Genomic DNA, 13,672 nt, shown 5'->3' on the forward strand with positions numbered 1-13,672 from the left:
TAATTTTCAGCCTGTGTTTACTTTTTTTTCTGCATGTTAGTCTAATTTCTGCTTGCCTTTCTCCATTAGGTTTGGAAAGCAGTTGGTTACTATCTGTATACTGAATTCTTCTGTCTCGAAAAAGATTTTTTTTCGATGTAGATAAACGCAATTCTTTGAACCTTTTTAAAGGATATTGTTTCTAACCTGTTGTCATTCTTAATTATTTTGTATTGTAGACTTTCTATAACTTGATTTCTTTTTAAGGAATTATAACAGCCTAAAGTCTGGTAGCATTAGGGAAGCAAAAAAAGTCAATAATCACCTTCTGTCTTTCATAGAACACCTGTTAATGTATTCCAGAATGATATTTGCCATTTTTGTGCAATTGCATTGCATGTTATTGTCCCATATTAATGTGTGAGCTATTATAAGCCCTCAAAAATCTCTTTTCTATATACTGCAGCATAGCCAGGTAGATTCCATTTTGTGTGTATGCTTCATTTCTCCTTAACCAGCAGTCCRTATATAATTTTTTTTATATCACTTTATTGATTTCTATACCTATCTCCAATTTGTTGAAATTATTTTGGTTTTGATTCTGTCTTTTAACTGCTTTCTACTTCCTATTTTTTTTTTTTTTCCAAATTATAGAGTTGTTAGATATGAATAGAAGCAGGAAATACTAAGGCCGTTGTAGGCCAAGCCTGAGATGCCTTCTCCTGCCTCCCTTAAGMTGACAATGAAATATTTTAAAAACTTCTTCAATGAGTTTTACACTTTCTTGTTGATTATCACATACATATCATTTTTTTCTGTATTATGTAATAGAATGTTGTGCTGATGTGTCAAAAACTTAGTCATAAAGCACAGCAGATTGTTTCCCTCTACTCTGCCAGACTGATTACTGTATCAAAGAAAAAAAATGAAGTGGGTTTGGTATAATCTATTTCTGGAAAAAAAATCGTCTCTTTGTAATTAAAAAAAAAAAAAAAATTGTTCAACAGTTTGTTTCAGGAGAACAACTCTTTTACCAAAGTTATTTCTATAGCATGTAAATCATTAAAATAAATAAATGAAAGAATAGTTAATCCTTTTTCCTGTGTTCTTTTGATAGTACTAAACTTTGAAATTACTATGGCTAATTTTTAAACACTCTGGAGAGTATTTCATCATTCCCACCAAATTAGATGCATCTGTCTTATATAACATTCTGGTTAATATAGATATTAACTAGTCCTGGCCCTGGCTCCTATCTCTTTTTCACATTTAACCTCAGTGAGCATCTGTTCACAGGCTTTTCTCAGAAGACCAAGGCATATGAATCCTTTGCGTCATGTGTTGTTTGCTTMCTTTTCTGGTGTAGTAATCTGGTGATCTTTTGTTGCATACCTTCATTTCTATATGTTGTATAATTTCTTTTTCATTTTCAGGTTACTGAAGAGCTTCGAATAAAACTGCAGTGATCATCATCTATGCTTCTTTTTTAACTCTGTGTAGGATTAGCTTGTTCTGGGATATTTTTATACAGTCTTTTTCAGGAACTGCCAGTTTTCCTCCTCCTTCTAAGAAAATGTGGGTTGTTTAAATCTGCTTTATATCTACTAAATCTCTTTTCCTTATTTTGTTGCTCTTGATCCTTTTCAAAATTACCTTCTACATTTATATTGTCAATTAGTTCTCATTATTAATCAGATACAAACCTAAAATGCCTCTTGCAGTATCTTCCACTGTCTCCTGAAACTAATTGCTGTTCTCCAGAAATTTAGATCTTTCCAAAAGATTTTGAAAGTTAGTCAGTTCAGTGTTAGAACATGAAGCAAACACAAAATACTTTTCTTGGACACATGGGTACAGGGGAGAATATRAGTGCAAATTCTTTATGTCTTTAAAATTCCAGCCCTCTCCAAAAGACTTCTGAATTTTAAGAAAAAACAAGTAGAATATTCTATAGTCTGTCAAGTTATTGCAAGATTCTTATTTGATGTTCTAATATAGTAGTTGCTGAAGAGCAATTTGAGCTTTGGGTTACTGGATATTAGACTACTCTTCTCCCTGAATTTTTGTGATTCCCTCTGCTTTTGCTTTTCAGGGTAGACGATTTACTATAAATCATTTTTTCTAGTTCTGAAGTCTGACAGCTCTTAGCTGTCAACTAATTGGAAATATTTTCTCATAATAAACAATAATTTGAATTTTTTGCTACCACATTATAGTCTATCCTCATTATCTTGCTGAGTTATTTTCTCTCATTGCTAGGCATCTGTGAATGGTTTTCCCATTGGGCTCGTTAGTTCTATTAGCAAGTGGCTGGATTTAATAACTATCACTATATATTGGTCTGATGCAGACACTGGTGAATTTATAGGTGAAGGTTGTTCATGAATTGTGCGTAGCTATTTAATATTAAAATTGAGGAAGTTAGTTGAATATGTTGATGGTTCATCTCCTTTTGTGTCAAGGTGTAGGCAGGGAGAATTAYCCATTCAATAGTGCAAATGGTGTGAAATCATTAAGAATGATACTAAAATAAAGGGTGACTTCTAGTTTTCTGAAAGAAGTACGGAGTTCAAATTATTTTTGCCTGTTATGTGTCCTCTGAAATAAGGATTTTACTTACAAGATTTACACAGGGAAACACTGACATTCATTCTGTAAAAGCTAAATATTAAGAGGAATGCTATAAATTGTTTCTTCTTTACCTGTTTGTAGTATAAATAAATTCCTTATGTTATTTAGCTATGATATAACTTACAGAATTAGATTTGTTGTCTTAATTGAAATTAATAAATATAACACATCTTCCTGTACTTAGGAGGCCTTATCAATGTGAATATGAGTGAAATTAGTTTTGATGAAATCCATGAAGTGTTTTCAAAAGATTTAGACATTAAACCAGGAGGACGCTGGAAACCAAAAGACTGTAAGCCACGATGGAAGGTAAGATAATGTGTATTTTTTTTCTTCTATATGTATTCAAGAGTAGTTGAGTGCTTACAACTGTCAATCTTTTATTTGTATATGTTATATGTATATAAAAATATATATTATTTATCTGTATATAGTATACTATAGTAGACATATTATATGCTATCTATATTCAACAAAAGATTAAAGCTTGGAGAAAAGCTGCAACTGGATTGTTGTGAACTTTTAGAAGTTCATCAACTTTGCTATTTTATTGTGTGGATACGAACGTCTGTCCTATATGTATATTGCTTAAAGTGTTTTTAGAAACATGTGTTTATACCAACAAAAATTTATTTAGCTTTTATTTCAAAATGATTCCTTCTTTTTTAGTTGCTTGAGGTAAATTCCAAACTACTTTCCTAATGGGAATGAAAATGCTGTGAAATATTAAACCAATTTGAATATCAAGTTGAAAAGTCTATGTAAGCCACAGAAGTCTTAAGCTGTATTGAAATATTAAAATTGAAAAATGTTAATATAATACCTTGATTATATATAACTTTTTGAAGGTGGCTATCCTCATTCCTTTTCGGAATCGCCATGAGCATCTTCCAATTTTTTTCCGACACCTGATACCGATGTTGCAGAAGCAGCGTCTAGAATTTGCCTTCTATGTTGTTGAACAGGTAACAGCATTTACTTGAAATGTGACTCCTTAAGATGCCGTAGTAAAGGAGTTTTGACCTTATCATAACTATTTGGGTGAATCCAAAATTTAACAAATTGTTACTCTCCTGTACTAATCCATTGAGTCAAAAAGGAAAGTTCAACTTTGTTCCCTAAATTTATCCATAACAAGAAACACATTGCCTTTCTTCGAATACAGGTTGATATTTTATAGCTGATAACACTGCACTGTTAGATCTTTTGTCTTTAAAGTGTTAGATTTTGTGCATAAAAATTCAAAATGATCTTTTGCAGACCATTTTACAACACACACTCATTTCAATCCAGTCAAAAACAATAGCCTTAAAGAATGAACTATCTGATTAACAACAATGAAAGGTAAGGGAAATGTCCATGATATAAAGTTACTCACCATACTAATCTTGGCTAGAGTCTTTTCAGAAACAAAGGAATGGATACGGAGGAAAAACAAAACAAAACAAAACAAAAAAAGAAGAAAAAAAATGTATATGGGAGGGGATTCTTGCATAATCAAGGTGCAATATAGTTCAGAGTGTTACCTTAAGGACCATTGAGCATACAGAATAAGTAGCTGATTGTTAAAGAAATTATTGGTTTTATTTTTCTTGGGCTGTCTTATGCAGTATTTTCAGGTGATAAAAATGAAAAAAATGCAGAAAATAAAGAAAAGTCTACTAAATTCTATTAAAATATATCATATATAATGTATTTGTTGCATCAGAAGGTCTTGTAAACTATATAGCTTTGTCTGAGCTTAGAGAAGTCTTAATTGTTCCAAATTAAAATGCGGAGATTATCTTGTACCATAAATAGAGAGTTGGAGTCAAACTGTTAAGATCTCGATCTCTAGGAAACTGGAAATATGTTCTAGCATGATGTTAACTATAAATGTGTAATCAAGTTATAAGCATTTACACAGCACCTGAAATTCTTCAGTAGTCTGTTWGAACAAGAAATGAAACTTAATGTTTCATTTCTAATGTGTATCAGCATTTCTTTAACTGGTTATGTCATGCTATATTGATCAAGAGCACCTATGTTTTGATACTTTAGAGTTACTAGTGTTGGAAGTTGCAAGTGCTGTTAAATTTTGTGCAAGAGCAGACCTTTATAAACTTTTAAAAACAGAAAATGCAGGTGATATAGTTGGTGCTAACCAGAGCGATTGCTCTGGTTAGAGAAATAACAAGCATCTTTCTCAATGCTTCTTTATATAATGAATGATATATTTCTTACATTATTGGAGTAATTTCTCTGTTCTTAATTCTTAAAATTTCTCCTRTGTTTTGTGTTTGAAGACAGGTACGCAACCTTTTAATCGTGCAATGCTCTTTAATGTTGGCTTCAAAGAGGCTATGAAGGATGATTTTTGGGACTGCATAATATTTCATGATGTGGATCATTTGCCTGAAAATGACCGAAATTATTATGGATGTGGAGAAATGCCACGTCATTTTGCTGCAAAGCTGGACAAATACATGTATATGTAAGTTATAAGTTTTATTCATATTGTTTCTTAAGGACCAAGAAACATTCTTAGTGTTTGAAATCTGTGATAATATCTACAGGAGACAAAACCAATAATACAGCCTCCTATCATAGTCTTTATGTAAATGAATATCTGATCTTATAAAAGGAAAACTTAAGCTTAGTAACAGTATTTAGACMTTGCTAGTTTAAAGGTGTTTAAAGGTATTTAATAATATTTTTCAATATTTTAAATTGATGACCCAATTTTTGTAGCAGTAAGATTGATCTTAACAAATTATAGCCCTCTATGTCAAGAGGGAAAAATTTGTCTTGCTTCTTAGAAAGCTTTTCTGGTTACATAAGCCTTTGGTGTTTGTTAACAAAGTTAACAGATAAGAAAACAAATTACATCTGCAATAAAATATCGTGGGAAAAGTTTCTTAATTTTCTCGTAAGTGTACAATTTATTTGTGGTTTGTACTGCTTTTTAAACAGACAATTTCTCTTTTGCTCAGACTATTTCATATTTTATATTCAATTTGTATTGAAATTTGATTAATGTAGCTGGTCCTGCAGCTTCATTGTCTCTGTTTCTTCTGCCATTTTACATTAATGGTGTTTCAGTTGCTTTTTTAATATTCTGTGACTACTGTCTCAACACTCATTTCAAATCAGTTCAGATCATACTGCAGTTTTTTACTTCTTCCATGTGGATATATGCCATCCTGAACAAGTATTTGTAAAGTTGGTCAATTTTAATATCTAACAGATCAAAAACTATGCATTAGAGACATGACTGCATATTTAGATTTAGAGTTGTCAGTCACCCAGCAATAAAGATTTAAAGGATTTTATTTATGTATTTATGTATACATATATGAACATATAAATATGTAAAATCTATAAACACTCATGTGCATGCATGCACACATATGTATATATACATACACACTACAGGTATACACGCACACAAACACACACACACACACACGAAAACCTCAAACAATTCTATAAGCTGTTATTCCTTGGGTTTTTTCAAACCCCTTCAATTTCAGTTAAATATTGGAAGCATTATATAGAAAATTAACTTAGTAACAACCTTCCCTAAAAGCTATTAAGATTTTAGGGAACCYTGTTATTTCCAAAGAGGTCAGAAATTACATGGTTATGACCATAGCCGTCCATTTTTCTTTCCCCCTCTGCATTCTAGAGTTGTATGTCCTTTAGTGTCCACAGTGGCTATTGTGSCCGAAGAAACAGTAAATCTTTCTGCAGATAGTTCTGGCTCTTTGTGGGCTCCAGATATGGAGGCATCAAAATTACATTCAGTTACTTTGAAATTGCAAGTGGTTTCTGAGACAGAATCCATTAAAGAAACTGTTGCAGTTTCTGAGTAAAGGACTGATGTGATTTGGTAACYGCTCTTGTTAGTGGCCACAGTCGAAGTATATGTTGATCTTAAGCATTCTTCTGCATTGATGGTGTTTTGAAAAATGGAAATCACACCACCTGGGCCTTAGTATGTTGTGTTAAATAGCTATCTTAACTTTTCATGTTGGCTAGCTACTTAGTACTTAATAAATGTTAATTAATAATTACTGCATGTATACTGGCAGAACGCCTCTATTTTCTTGATGGAAAAGTTTAGCATCTGAAAACTGCAAAGTTGAGGGTTTTTTTAATAATATATGTTTCACTGCAATCAAGTATGTACTATTAAATGATTACATTTTATTTTTTCACAATTCTGTGGAATTTGGACATGAATTACAATTACTAGATCAGATTACTTATTCTTTTCAATTGGATAAGGGAACTTTTTCAGTCTAATAGTGTCAACGTACAAAAGCTTGAAAGCCTCACTTTTCATTCTGCTTTAAGTTTAAAGCAGCTATCTAAAGTATGCRATAGGCTTTTGTTTCATGTAATGATACTGACTTGAGCTACTGCCTAAAATTACCTTTTATACAAATCTGACAATACTACATTTTATTTAGCTTCCTTATGTCTTTGTTAATGTTAGTGATCTGTGAACCAGCTTTTCTTGGTGGATGCATTCAGCACCTTCTTCTGTTGTGCCCTTAGCTTTTCATTCTTTTTGTTTTATTGAAAAGAATCTTTAAAAGAAAGGATTACYTATTTTGGTTCAGCTAATAATAAARAATGTGCCTATCATTTTCAGTCTTCCTTACAATGAGTTCTTTGGCGGTGTAAGTGGACTGACAGTAGAACAATTCAAAAAGATCAATGGKTTTCCAAATGCCTTTTGGGGATGGGGTGGAGAAGATGATGACCTTTGGAACAGGTGAGTGTTCAGTGCTTATGTCTTTCTTACTGTTCTGTGATATTTATCACTTGATGGTAATTAGATATATGTATATTTTTTGCTTTAAATGAACAAATTGCAACATTTTAAAGGATTCCTTTTAGAAATATCATAACATACTATTTAGATGATATTCTTTCTTATTGGCATTTGGACAGTTAGCAGACTTTTCTGAGATAGGTCTAATGATGGTATTAGCATATTTAGGCTCATTCCTTCTATTCCTCTGTGCACTGCCTTTCTTTTGATTTTCATTATCTCGCAGACTGTATAATAAACTTGAATTTAAGTGTCTTTCATATCTTAGAGCAGTGTCCAATAAATTATTCTGATTATATTGACAGTCACAAATTGGACAGTAAAGCTCACTGTATAAGATACTAGTAATTACTTACAATAAAAAATATAAAATATTTTCAGTTATTTGGAGTTCTTAAAACTAGGTGCCTACATGAGTTTATACATACATACATACTTATTATTTTAAAGGACAAGTCTTACAAGGATAAGTATAAAAATATACTATTTTCACATTTTCTCATGCTGTTGTGCCATAACAATAAAGCAGGAAGCACTTACTATAAAATAATTAATATAGCGTACTTCACTGTTTTTTCCAGCTTTATCAGTTCTGGATATAGGAGTCTGCTTTTCTTGCTTTGACAAAAAGAATCAAAGAATAACACCTTTTTTGTTTGTTTTTAAACAGATGAACTTTTTTATGAAGAAAATGTCAGTGAATGCAAAGAATCAGTTTTAAAACATTTGATGCATACTTTTCACTCTTGGTGTAACTCAAAAAAATATTTTTTAATATTCTTTATACAAATGTTTATATTTTATACTGTAGAGTTCGCTACGCTGGATACAATATAACAAGACCAGAGGGAGATTTAGGGAAGTACAAATCCATTCCTCACCATCATAGAGGTGAAGTCCAATTTTTAGGACGGTAAGAGAAACAGAATACTGTTCAAATACGAAAGGTTTAAAGATTTTTGTCTTGTATACATCTTCCACACGTASAATAAGCACTCAGTACCTGTCAGTACTACTTCTTTAGTGCTAAACTCAATATTTTCTTAAAACTTAATGTGTTTGGCTGTGTTGGTTTTATTTTATTTAACCATGAGAGAGAATGAGTCTGTGCACCAGAAGATACTGTTATCATACTCTCTGAAGCAGAATGTTGTTGTTATGTTATTGCAGAATACTATTGTATTGTCATACTTCTCTGATCAGGAATTAGTGTTGGAAGGGCTCCTCTAGTTTGTATATTTAGACATTCTTCAAAAGGAAACAGTACAGCCTGTGTGAAAAGAGACTGTAAAACTCAAAGATTGGTTTCTTCCACCATATTTCTTTTCTTAGAAGCCGGTCCTGTTTACATTCGCCTGACAATTTTATTTCTAAATTCCTCTCTTTTGCTGCAAAGATGAAAAATGGTTTAATTGACCAGTAAGTTCTGGCTGCCCTAAAGTAGAAAAGCAGCCAAAATATAGTAGTTGAGATATAGGTTAAAGTTAAAACATACACTATAAACTTTTTTTGTTTTTTATGTTTAAAGATAATTAGAAATACTGCTTGTGTTATCAGTCATCTCTTTTTCTGAGAAGATCTTTATTTAAAAATTGTGAGTAAAGCAGAAAATAGACACAGTCATGTACTTTAGAAATAAGTAGATATGTGATATCAAGCTAAGGTGTACGTATCAGTATTCTTTGGTCATAGAAAGTTGTTTATTAATCACCTCAAATTTAAATGTTTTCAAACGTAGGAGATTTAAGGTTAAAGTTAAGAGATTCAGATATTTTTACATAAAGATATGTATGCTGAAGGCACCTAAATCTTCCCTGACCTCTGCAGTGATATATTAAAGGAAAAGAATGTGAAGAAATTGAATATCTTTTAAAAATCATTTGCAACCACAAAAATATATACATTAATTATCTTCTTTCCTTTAGTCTTATCATAATTTGTGTATGTGAACATAAAATGTGAGAATCTGATGTGGGGGTGTGGGGGTGTGTATATGTGTGTATATATATATATATATTAAAAAAAAAGGAAAGAAAAAAGCTCTTGCAGAAAGTAACTGGCTTTTAAAGCTCAGGTGGGTAACCTGGTAATTTATAAGTACTGAGATACAGTTTCTGAATTTGAAGTATATAATATTAAACAGTGAAATGACTATTCTAGTGTCATAGACACTAGAATATGACACTGTCTAGTGTCATAGTGTCAAACATCAATTAAACTGTTTCTTCCAAATCTTTTTCATGTTTTTGTTTTCTAACTCCCTCTACAGATACAAACTTCTGAGGTATTCCAGAGAACGTCAGTACCTTGATGGGTTGAACAATTTAATATATACTCCTAAAATACTTGTCAGTAGGTTATATAAAAATATAACTGTAAATCTCATACCAGAACTTGCTCCTGTTAGAGACTATTGATGGAAATGCATTGACAAGCTACACTACTGGAGTAAACATTAATACTAGAAGCTACTAAGACACTACAGACACTATGAAAAAGAAATAAAAATCAACAAACAGCAGCGTAGAATTAAGGATTTTTAACCATTTGATGATGCATATTTGGGATGAGAAGTAAAATGATTGTATATACCATGCATTTTGTTCTGAAAGAAAAGCCAGCAGCTACCATTCAGATGTTTACAGCATGAAACTACTGTTCAAGCCTTCGTTCTCCATGTTCTCTATCTTAACCACTCAATTATCAGAAATAGACCTATAGCTTGACTGGAAGCTGGGAGAGAGACCTCTTCTTCCAGGAATTTTTTATACTGCTCCCTCTGTTCTTCCCCTCCCTGTATTTAAATTAATGCTTTTGTTCCTTTTTAAACCATGTTTTGTAAATATGTGATGTAAGTTAATGTGTGTACATTGCTTTTAAATATTTTATGCTTCTGTATGTATTTTAGTGTGTTCTTGTTTAAATTCTGTAGGAATGTTTTTACTAGCATGAAAGAAAAAGTGTAAAATGCAAGTATGCTTAAAAAAAGGTTATACCTTATGTGAAATGAAGGAAATATTAATTGTTGGCCAGCTATGACTGTAAACTGTTATACTAGTTTTGAGCTTTAGGCCTCCTGCATATCTATATAGAAGAATCAATTTCATCTATGAACTTACAAGAAAGAAAACTTTTAATTATTTATTGCCAGCAAAATCCTGTGATTCTCTGCCTGACACCTAAATCGTATTTATATGCATATTGCATGTGTATTATGAAAAATCCTGTGGTGGTTGTGTATTATGATCTACAGGAACTCTTGTTTCCACGTGTGCCACTAGTGTCAATGTCAGGGATTTTAATGCCTAAAACAGTGTGTCTGGGTGCATACCATATTTTGGTATTGTTCTCTCTCTCTCTCTCTCTCTCTCTCTCTCTCTCTCTCTCTCTCTCTCTCTAATCCTAGTAAACAGCACTTTTATTCCTCCAAAATCAGAAGAGCCAAAAATATATCTTCATTGGAAGAATATTAAAGTTATGTTTTTAAGAAAATAATAAAACACGATCCTAAAGCTTGCAGTGTGAGATTTTCAGAAACACTGTGTTGGTCTAACTGTTCCACTGATTATGATGGCCTAAGTGGAACTGAAATTAGACCAGTCCCAAGTGCTTTTTAAAATTCCACCTGTAATATATTAATACATGTTTTTTTAAGGGTCTGTTCTAGTAGAGTGCTGAATACTTCTATGATGCACTAAGTATCCTCAAGTCAATGACTTTCAATGAGATTGAGGTTGCGCAGACCTGTTAAAGATAGGTCCTGTCTTGTTTCTATTTTTGTGGTGTTAAATGTATGAGCAATTAGGCTCTCTCCTTGTCTTAGAACAAAAAACATATCTTCAAATTCTGTGTTTGCTTGTAGTGTTATGCTACCTAAAAGAATTCCATTCCTAAGCATTATCTTTTCCTAATATTTTTATATATCCCTTGTTAATACTAAGAAAATGGACTGAATTGTTTATTTTCTATGTTAATGCAAAGATACTAACCAAGAACTACTGAACTGTTTTGTTTGTCACAATTCAACTCTTTAAGAACCAAAGAATGACTTCTGCTTCTGTGAATGATGGAAAGCAGGATGTGATAAGGATTGTTTATCAGTAAAGTGTTCTGTAAGAGTGTTGACAAAGAATGCTAACTTTGACTCATTGCTGTGTGTTGGTCTCCTGAATTACTGCCACAGACTGTGTGGTGCTGTCTGTACTCGGGGTTCTTTTTGCCGTAAACACAATTTTTTCTTTGATATCCCAGCAGTAAATTTTGCCCTTAGCCATTCTTAAGTAAAGTTATAGCTGATTTGTAGACATCCCAAGTATTTTAGAAAAATGTAATGATTTGATTGAATAGTTAAGAGCAGATTATAAGATATTTTAAACCATATTGGAATGACCTTAAAATCTATCAGTTGTCTAATACGCTTTAGCAATGATGTAGTGCAATGCAAATAACGAAAAAGTGAATATAAAGTGAACAAACATCCTTCAAAAGCATGCTTAAGTGTTTTCATTACCTCCTGACTACATTTTCTATAAGTGAGTGTATAGAATATTCTGAGGCGTATGAGTAAATAAAATAGTTATACTGTGTGAACAACTATATCCTCAAATAAAATTGGTCTTATTTCATAACAGACTAATACAATTCTTTAAGAACTGATGAAATTAATAATTTTGAAATCCCTGATGTAATTTAGAAGTGATTTCTGATTTTCAGTACTTACAATTTAACACCTTTGATTATGAGGCGTCTTTCAGTATGGTAGGTCTGTACCTTTTTCTGAAGCATGCTTTTGTGCCCATTTGTTAAGAATGTGGAAGGAATTCTGTGAAATTAATGTGCAATTTTTATTCTAGTACATGCATATGTTCATATACATATATACATCCTATATCACACATTCATATGCTATAGCTGAATTAATATAACTTTACAGGACTAAGTGATTAATCATGTGTGGTCTTAGTTAAACTAATATGTGAATGGATTATGACATATAGCTGAGTTATCTTTAGAAGTTTAAATATTAGGGCCCCAAGGTGACATATGTTAAATTATGAAATGTTAACCAACAGTTAACCAAATATTAACCAAAATATCTTTTATCACTTTAGGAAATTTTAAAAGTTGCCATCTTAAATTACACCAAAATAGTGTATGTATACTACCTGCTTGAACTCTGTACTCTTCTATAGTGAATTTTAACATAGAAGGTGCCTTCAAACAAAATTAATGAGGTGCAAAACTGAGAGTTGTGCACATTCCTTTTGGTATTTTCATAATTCTTCTAAAATATAGAGAGAAGTCAAGCACACTGGCTTTTCCATTCCCGACGAGACAAATTAAGTAAGTCTTCTCTTCAAGGAGTTAACATGGAGGGAAAAGATAGAGGAAGTATTTTTTCAAGATTCTGAAGGCCTTACAAATTAACAAGTAAAAATGTTACAGAAACATTGACAGTTGAATCTAGTTGATATGCTAAGACACTTTTAAGCCCACCTACTGTATTTTAAATTCAAGAAGGAGAATATAAAACAAAAAATTCATTTTGAAATAGAGATTATATTGACAAACGCAAAATATATGTTCTTTGGGGATCTTCCAGGTCTATTTTTCTATCATTGTTTACTAATGCTATGTTGTGGTGGGTTACTAAGGAGCCAGGTGTTTAAAAATGTTACAATGACACACTGCGTATCAGCAAGAGGAAGTGTACTTAAGATTATTTTATTTGTAGAGATTATATAAGATAGGCTTAATGAAAAATGCACTGAAACAAATGCTGGGAATTTCCTGTGTACTATCATAAGTTTTTTTTTTTTGTTTTGTTGTTCATGAAAATGTTTGTACTTTTTTATCATTGTCTTTTATGAAATATAATGTTTAAAAATTGTGTTGGTTTGTTTATTTTGAGATTTTCTGGAGGGCATATGTTAATTTTGTTTTGTATATAACCAAAGTACTCGTCTTTCCTAGTGTTCAKTTCCTTTAAGTGATAACAAAAAGGAGGGGAACTTGGCCAACCAATACATCAGGTTAGACTGTGATGGAATCAAAGCCCTAGGTTAACTGGTGTTTTCTCTTTATTGATATTTATATTCTTTGCATCTGCCTTCAGCTTTTGATTTTTCTAGACTAAGTGACTTAACTTTTTTGTCTGCTTTTCCAAGGTAGGCTTACTATTGAATATTCTAATGACTCTTCCTTATGCTTAATTTTCTTTGGAAGTAATTTTCCTTTGAT

General features: G+C 31.8%; 1 protein-coding gene across 1 annotated transcript in view; it reads left to right on the top strand.

Moving 5' to 3' along the window:
• B4GALT6 (beta-1,4-galactosyltransferase 6) overlaps positions 1-13,322 on the top strand; it is a 28,567-nt gene extending 15,245 nt beyond the window's left edge. Inside the window, exons 4-9 of the mRNA XM_085314337.1 lie at positions 2,795-2,919; positions 3,459-3,575; positions 4,896-5,083; positions 7,250-7,372; positions 8,244-8,345; positions 9,702-13,322. Of these exons, the coding sequence (XP_085170463.1) occupies positions 2,795-2,919; positions 3,459-3,575; positions 4,896-5,083; positions 7,250-7,372; positions 8,244-8,345; positions 9,702-9,849 (803 nt within the window). The 3' untranslated portion in view covers positions 9,850-13,322. The remainder of the gene's footprint in view (positions 1-2,794; positions 2,920-3,458; positions 3,576-4,895; positions 5,084-7,249; positions 7,373-8,243; positions 8,346-9,701) is intronic.
• The last annotated feature ends 350 nt before the right edge of the window (positions 13,323-13,672 follow it).

The sequence above is a fragment of the Rhea americana genome, unplaced genomic scaffold (assembly GCF_003343005.1).
Source record: "Rhea americana isolate MKP2758 unplaced genomic scaffold, rheAme1 scaffold_40, whole genome shotgun sequence".
Classification (NCBI taxonomy): Eukaryota; Metazoa; Chordata; class Aves; order Rheiformes; family Rheidae; genus Rhea; species Rhea americana.